The sequence below is a fragment of the Acomys minous genome (assembly GCF_964271855.1).
Source record: "Acomys minous genome assembly, chromosome: 9".
NCBI lineage: Eukaryota > Metazoa > Chordata > Mammalia > Rodentia > Muridae > Acomys > Acomys minous.
In genome coordinates, this window is record NC_140490.1 from 116,711,898 (window position 1) to 116,719,607 (window position 7,710).

The 7,710-nt window shown below is 47.9% G+C and overlaps 1 protein-coding gene across 1 annotated transcript in view; it reads right to left on the reverse strand.

Annotated features, from left to right (window-relative positions):
* Positions 1-5,203, reverse strand: part of MYRFL (myelin regulatory factor like) — a 66,038-nt gene extending 60,835 nt beyond the window's left edge. Inside the window, exons 1-3 of the mRNA XM_084795357.1 lie at positions 4,968-5,203; positions 4,632-4,881; positions 3,895-3,986 (exon numbers count right to left, since the gene is read on the reverse strand). Coding sequence (XP_084651483.1) covers positions 3,895-3,986; positions 4,632-4,771 — 232 coding nt within the window. The 5' untranslated portion in view covers positions 4,772-4,881; positions 4,968-5,203. The remainder of the gene's footprint in view (positions 1-3,894; positions 3,987-4,631; positions 4,882-4,967) is intronic.
* Between the last annotated feature and the right edge of the window lie 2,507 nt (positions 5,204-7,710).

Here is a 7,710-nt window from a genome sequence, read left to right on the forward strand (position 1 = left end):
TAACAACTCAACTTAAAAACTGATCTAAGAAACTGGGCAGAGAATTTGCAAAAGAAGAAATACAAATGGCCATTTAAATACATTACAAAATATTTATTTATTTTACCATAAGGGCTTTGCTTGAATGTATGTCTGCACATCGCGTGTGTGCTTTGTGCACATGGAAGTCAGAAAATGGTATCAGATTGCCTGGAACTGGAGTTACAGGTGGTCGTGAGCCATCACGGAGGCCTAGGACCTCGGTAAGACCAACGTGTGCCCTTTAACTGGTGAGCCGTCTCTCTCAGTAAATGCTTTTAAAGGTGTTCAGTGTCCTTATGCCATCAGGGTGATGAAAATTAAAAGTACTTTGAGATTTCATGTCACCCATGTCATTCCATGTCAAGAGAAAACAATTGACAACAAATCCTGGAAGATGTGTAGGGTAGGGGTACACTCATTTCCTGCTGGTGCTCGTGTCAGCCACCGCAGCTAGTGTGCAAATCAGCCTGAGGTCTCAAATACTGAGAAGAGAACAGGTATGATCCAACAGAACCATCCGTAGGCGTGCACCCAAAGTGCTCCATATCCTACCACAGAGGCGCTTGCACACCTATGCACAGAGGCGCTTGCACACCAGTGCACAGAGGCACTTGCACTCCCATGCCTATTTCCCCTCTGTATCACAAGAGCAAGGAAGTGAAGTCAGCCTGCGTGTTCATCAGCTGGTACATGGACAACGCAAATGTTGCCTGTATACACGGTTGTGTATGGCTAAGCAGTCAACAGTGACTTATTCTTGCCACTGTGACTACTTATGCGTCCCTGCAGTCACCACTGACCACTGCAGAACGAAGCTTCTCTGGCCAAAGTCGACAGTACCAGCCAATGGACATAAACATGATTATGTAGAGGACATGTCATGACCATTTAGTAAAGTAACAGTGGTAAACTTCTCACTAGGGCCTATGGCCTCCTGAGCCATAGGGTTTTGACTAGGTTTAGAATATCAGAAATAAGTTCCTTCCTGTGGAGCAGGCCTCAGGTCCAAGCATAAAATGGCTGTTTGCTCCCCTAACAGACTTGACACTGTTGCCCAGGGGTGCATCTTGCCTGGCTGATTGGTGTCTTGTTCAGAGCCCACAATGAACAAGGCCATTGATGTCAATTCTTCCCCAGCAGTCAGCATAGCACCTTATGGCACTTTGTGGGCTAGCCAGCAGATGGGAAGTTCCCAGCCTGGTTCTGGATTGATTTCTCTACGTCCTGTGACCAGAGAATGTGGTTTCTTTAGGTCTTACCAGCTGCTCTCAGAGGGAAACCAGTAGCAGTTTCTGTTGCCAGTGTTGTTTTGGAGGTCTCAGAGCCTCTTTGGCCAACAGCACAGGGACGTAGCTTTCTCCCAGCACTGAGATTTTCATTTAATGATGTGACTGTATCTGTTCATACAAGTTACTGTTGTTCAGACTTTGTGTGCCGCTCTGTATGGGTATGCGCTCATGAGTGCAGGTGCCCATGGGGGCCACAAGGCAGCGTCAGAACCCCTGGAACTGAGTTCCAGGTGATTACAAGCTGCCTGACATGGGTGCTGGGAGCGAGAGTAAGGGGGAAAGAGAGCAAGGGAGAGAGGGAGAGTACAGCAAAGTAATATAGGTGTTAGCATCTCTTACCCACTGTTGTGTTCATGAGATTTCTTATATTATTGTATTGTTGCTGCTGCTGCTGCTGCAGATGGCAGCCCTTTGTTTTAACTACCATATCATACTCTTGTTGTGTAATTTGCCACTGACAACCTCCTGAATTGTGAGTAATGCAACAGTGGACGTTCTGAGCCGCATGGCCTTTGGGGAGAGGGGTGACGTTTGTGTTAGGTCTACTCCTAGCTGTTGTATCACTGGCTGAGAGAACACATCTGAGGGTATGCCGCCACATGCATCTGAAGTGGCTGTGAGACAGGGATTCTAAGCCCCATCAGCAAGTTCTGACACTGGGGTTCAAGGGCCCCAAAGGATTTGCTTAGTACCACAGCTGCAAAGAGGAAAACCTGGATGTAAACTTCCCTCTTCCTTCCGTGTTATCTAAGGATCTCTAGAGAAAATCTAACGCACCAGGGGCAGAGGAGAATGTCCGTGGCTTGCATCTGAATGCCTTTTGAAATACCCTTGCTGGTTGACTTAGAACACCTTTAATCATTGTATATGTGTGCCTGTGTACGCATGTGTGCATGTGTGCATGTGTGTGTGTGTGTGTGTGTGTGTGTGTGTGTAATCCTGCTCCTGACAATAAGACTAGTGCTGGCATTTCCTTCCACTGTCAAGTGTTGCAAAGGCCTTTGGTCTCTCTGCATTACCAAATCAAACAGCGGACTCCCACCAGAAAATGTATACCAAACCCACCAACACGATGGCATCTGAATTAGCTAGTCTTTTATGGGTTTTGTTTGGTTTTTGGGTTTTGGCTGGTTGGTTGGTTTGGGTCCTGCAACTTGCTTGTTTTTCATCCTCAACAGTTATCTGGCACCAATTACATTTGGCCTGCTTTTCAGTGACCTTTAAAGACGACTTAAACAAGGGATCCGGGAGTTCCTACCTGCTGGGGCATTTCACTTGCTCTTCAGAGCTGTCTTTGAAGATAGTGAAAAAAACCAATGCCCATTCTAAGATGGTAGCAGGAAGCCACCACAGGACAAAGTTTAACTCTGGAACAGCTGGGACTAATTGGGCAGCGTTATAGCCCTTTGAGGAAACCCTTGGAAGGTGTGAGCAGCTTGCTGTGCCTCACCCAGGCAGCTGGGGCGTACACAGGAGAGTGGGCAAACTGCTCCCCCAGCTGCCTGGAAATGTGCTCAGTGTTTATGGTCCAGCTGGAGGTTAAATCCTTAAAGAAACCAGAGTAAACTTGCACAGAAAGGTAGACAGCAGGGTCCGCATCCCAAAGCAGGCTTTAGTAAGCAATTTGTGCTTCAGCGGAGGAGGAAAAAAAGGTTTAGCTATTAGTGCTCCTGGACCAGTGAGAAATGAAATGAGGCAGGAAGGTCAAGGTTCAGATCAAACAGAACTGATGTCCAGGGCAATGCTATCATGACCACTCTTGGGGATGGCCACATTTGGGACTTGGCTGGGAGAGTGATGTCATTGTCCACAGATGCAAATGGAAAAACCACGTACACATGTACCATACCACAGCTGAAGCTACGTGCCTCTGGCAGGGTCCGCCCCCACCACGGGGTTATTTAAATCAAAGGCAGCAACCACAGTTGGAAAGAAGTAACAGAATATCTCCTTTCAGATCACAGATCCTGAGAGTTTGGGGCTAGGAAGAGGCAGAGGAGCCCGTAGAGGAAATGCTAGGTTTCTCACAAAACTGAGCGCTAGAGACAGAACATAAGATTTGCACACTTAATTTGGAGCACTGTTTACGCTGCATGCATGTGAGTGCTTACAGTAGCAAATAGAGTTGGCCTGGAGAATTATCCTTTCTCCTAAATGTCCCAACAGTTTGAGCCTTCAGATTCCAAAAGCCTGAGCTATTCCCAACTCTGTCATCCTAAGCTCAAAACAGATGTGCTAAATGTGAGACACACACATACACACATTACATACATACACTTAAACACAATAAAGTTATAAAGGATTGTGGGCAACAAGGAAACGGGCAGCCAACAGGCACATGAAAGCTCTGTGTATACCACAGTCTTGGAGCCTATATCCTCTGAGACAGACACCTTTCTCCTGAAATAGAAAACCTTCAGCTGTGCGATTGACCTGCATGAAAGACACATTAAGAGTGTGGAAAACAGAACACAGCTGTGTGGGACTGCTGAGAGCTGGGACTGTGTGGGGCCTTATCAAAAGCCTGGGCACAAGAGCCAAGGCTTTCATGCCTTGACTTTGTCAGAAGGCCACACTTGCTCACTTGGTCTGAAGTGGTGGGCCCACGTGCAGCAGTCCCCGGAGTCCTCCCGTATCTGCGTGTGCTTTCTCTTCTTTGTCGGAGGCAGCGGGGCTCTGAAATCAGGAAACCAAAGGGTTGGTTAGCATCTTTGCTTGTTGCATGGAAAACAAACTGAATTTCCCAGACCTTCACTCTCTGGTTCCCTAAGTCTAACCGCCCATTCTTTATTTGGAAATTTAGTCTTTCTATACCTAAGCTCCACCTGCCTGAAAGATAAACTGTCAATAGTTTCAAAGCAGGGAAGACTCAGACGGAACATTCGGGTGTCCATTTTACATCTGTGGATTGTCTTAGTGTGGAACTTGACCACAGTCACAGATGGCCTTGGCTTTCCAGAGAAGGAGGAACAGAGACCATAAAGAGAGAAAAGAAAAAGAAAACTTGGTTGACAGGTATCTGAGAACTAACTCTTTCTCAAACTGCCCTGAGCCCCTCTGCTGAGGCAGCATAAGCAAGCGGCGCTTCCTATCACCACCTGGAGTTGTTTTATATGTTCCTGACGTTTTAACTTTTTGTTGCTGAGGACCTTGGGATTTCTAAGGAAAAAAGACTCTCTAAGCCAGGTATTTCAGTGCCTCATAGTGACCTATGTACGTCTCCACACTGCCACCTGCTGGACATGCTGCCGCGGTCCGCCCCCCTGGGCACTCCAGCTGTGAAAACTGATGTGGTTCATAACTTAATATCGTATCCTTTACCCAGGAACGTGGCACAGAGGCTGCTGGTGGTAAGAGCAACTCATCCCCAGACGGGAGGGCCCGGTTTGGTGCCGGGAGGTGGCGGGGTGACTGGACTCCGGGTAGCCATTGTGATAGCTGCTGTGGGTTTGGCCGGACATGCTCTGTGGTGGGTGCTGGTGCTCAGGCACTAGCCTGGGTGCAATGGTGGAGTGGAGGAAGGTAGCTGGGATCCTCCCTGCTGTAGGCCTCGGGGTCCGGCAGCAAGAGCCTGCGGGGAAGACAGGAGCGACAGGTGTCTCTTAGTCTCACCGCCCAGACGTCCACACCATAGAGGCGCTAGGTGGATGCACTCACCTTTGAGCTGTGGAGGAGAGCGTGGGTCCGAAGCAGAGTAAGGCGGGGTGTCAGGGAGCTGCCGTTGCCTGGGGGATTAGAAATACTGCTTTTTGGTTTTGCTCTATTTCGTTCTATTTTAGTCACCAGCGGGGGGCAACCCTCCTGGTACAGCACCTCAGGGGGCGGAGGGGAAAGCTAAGCTCCTCTGACCCCAGTGTGGCGGGCTGGGCTTCAAGTCCCAGCTTTTCCCTTCACCTCTTCTCTCTGGGCCTCCGGCCCGCTCTACAAAATAGAAATTATTACCACACCCTCTTCTCTGCATTGTGAGAACTGGGAAAATGTCCACAAAGCCTGTACTGTAACGCTCCGAACTTAGTGTTCCATAGAGTGCAAAACGATGCCGCTGAAGCAAGAATGGTCTTGCGTCCGTGGAAGGGCGGGGCATCCCAGGCTCTTGGAAGTAACCCACCCAGGGGTTCCGAATAGCATTCCAACATAATGAAAGGTGATAAAAGTTTGTTTTCACAATTCCTATTGGGAATTTGGGAGAGGGAGGAAGATAAGAAGAGGGTAAAGGGGAAGTGGAGAGGCAGTGGGGTCAGGACGTAACGGTACGGATGTATGAAAATACCACAGTGCCGTCATTTACTTGTATACTAAGTTTAAACAGTAGTTTTTAAATAGAAAAAAAAAGTTAAGTTTTACCTTCATACTGGCTCTTTAAAATATATTTGCCCTCTATAAATAATGAAGAGAGAATATATATTATTTCTGTAAAGGAATATTATAAAGGCAGAAATTCTAAAATGCTTAGAGTACCTGGGTATAGACCACAACAGAACACACTTCACGGTGGCAGACAAACAGGATGATGGGACTGAATTAACAGAGACTGCCTGGATATGGTAGAGGGAACATCAGGACTCAACAGGGACAACTCGCACCAAACAGAGCTCCAAAACAAAGCTCGGGACACTACAGTCACCCGTAGCTTCAAATTTAGAAGAAAAGTGGAGTTGGAAACAGGAAAGGAACAACTCAGACCCTTAGGTGAGCCCATCCAGCACTCCAAAGTTGAGAAGGTTTGTTTTCTGAGGAAACGGAGCCAGGGAGGCTGCGGTGCAGGGCGACCAGGCACGATTAAGGCTGCTGGGGTGAACAAGGAAGCGTGCATTACACATCTACCTCAGTGTCGGAGAGCTAGCTTAGAGCATGTGTAAGTCACTGCGTTCAATCCCCAGCACTACAAAGAAAAAGAGATCTAAGCCGAGCGTGGTGCCGCACACCTTTAATCCCAGCACTTGGGAGGCAGAGGCAGGTGGGTCACTGTGAGTTTGAGACCAGCCTGGTCTACAAAGCGAGTCCAGGACAGCCAAGGCTACACAGTGAAACCCTGTCTCAGGAAAGAAAAGAAAGAAATAAAAGAAGGAAGGAAAGAAAAAAAGAAATCTAGATGCTGAACTGAAAGACCCCTCCTCGGCTGTGCTTTGAGTATATCTAAGCAGACTTAACACAAGTGAGAAACAGGACTATTATTCTCAAGGAAGACTGGATGTGCTTGTGGCAAAGGAGGAGACACAATCTTTTAGTAATTTGTGATGAAAAAGTTATTTATGTGTATGTATGAGTGTGTGTGTGTGTGTGTGTGTGTGTGTGGTGTGTGTGGTGTGTGTGTGTGGTGTGTGTGTGTGTAGGGCAGAAGGGAACTAATGTTACAGGTAGTTGTGCACTAACAGATGTAGATATTGGTAATTGAACTTGTGCCTTCAGATGGTCACTGAGCCATCTCTCCTGCCCCCACCCCCCATTTTAGTAATTTTAATTGCAAATAAATATCCAGTCCCTATCTGATCAGTCTTCAATAAAGTCCATCCTTTGAGCATGATGGCTTGCACACAGAACTAGGAAACAGCAGATACTGCCAGAAAGCCTGTGACATTAAAACCAGGGCACCCAACCAAATACGGAATGCCGAAGAATCACCAGCAGCCTTCTTTCCTGCTTCTGGAGTGAATGGTAAGCCCCTGCCAGACCCGATCTCCCAGCCAGTGGGAACTCAAGTCGTGGGAGGACATGACTCCCAAAGATGCTGGAAAGTGGACAAAACCAACAGGACTCTGGAGTGACACTGAGACTTAGAGGAAGGTAACAGGGCAGCGATGGTCTGTTTACACCCCTTAGCTAACCAAAGTTAAAACGCAAAGCAGCTAAAACTCCAATGCAAACACACAGACTTTCAGGACTGACAGAACGAGCAAAGCGAGTTTGAAATAAGCAAGAATTTTGGAAACTTAACAGGGAATCTTGGAAAACAGAGGGGCTGCCCCAGAGTGAGTGTATAACCGCCTACATCTCCTGCTGTTGCTGTGTGTGGTGGGGAACCGTACCAGGAACCCGGGTCTCAAGAGAGAGTCACTGCCTGTCACAACAAAAGCAGATGAACCCCTGCACCCAGTATTCACTGTTTAGAGAAATGAACGCCTGCACCCAGCGACTGCAATATGTGTGGGTAGTTTCAAAGGATTCTACACATTACGTGCCTTCCCCACAGTTTGCTCCCCCCACCCCGCCCCGCCCATTCAGCATAGCCACGCCTTTATCTTAATACACGGTGTTATCAGCCCAAGCTCAGCGCGCCCCGTGTACTTAGCGAAAGGTTGGAGTTCTTCCCAGGGAGTTTAAAGGAGGAATTCATGAGCACTGCATTCAAAACCAGGCAAAACGTCAACAGCAAAGTCGGTGGGGATGCACAGGCTTGTTT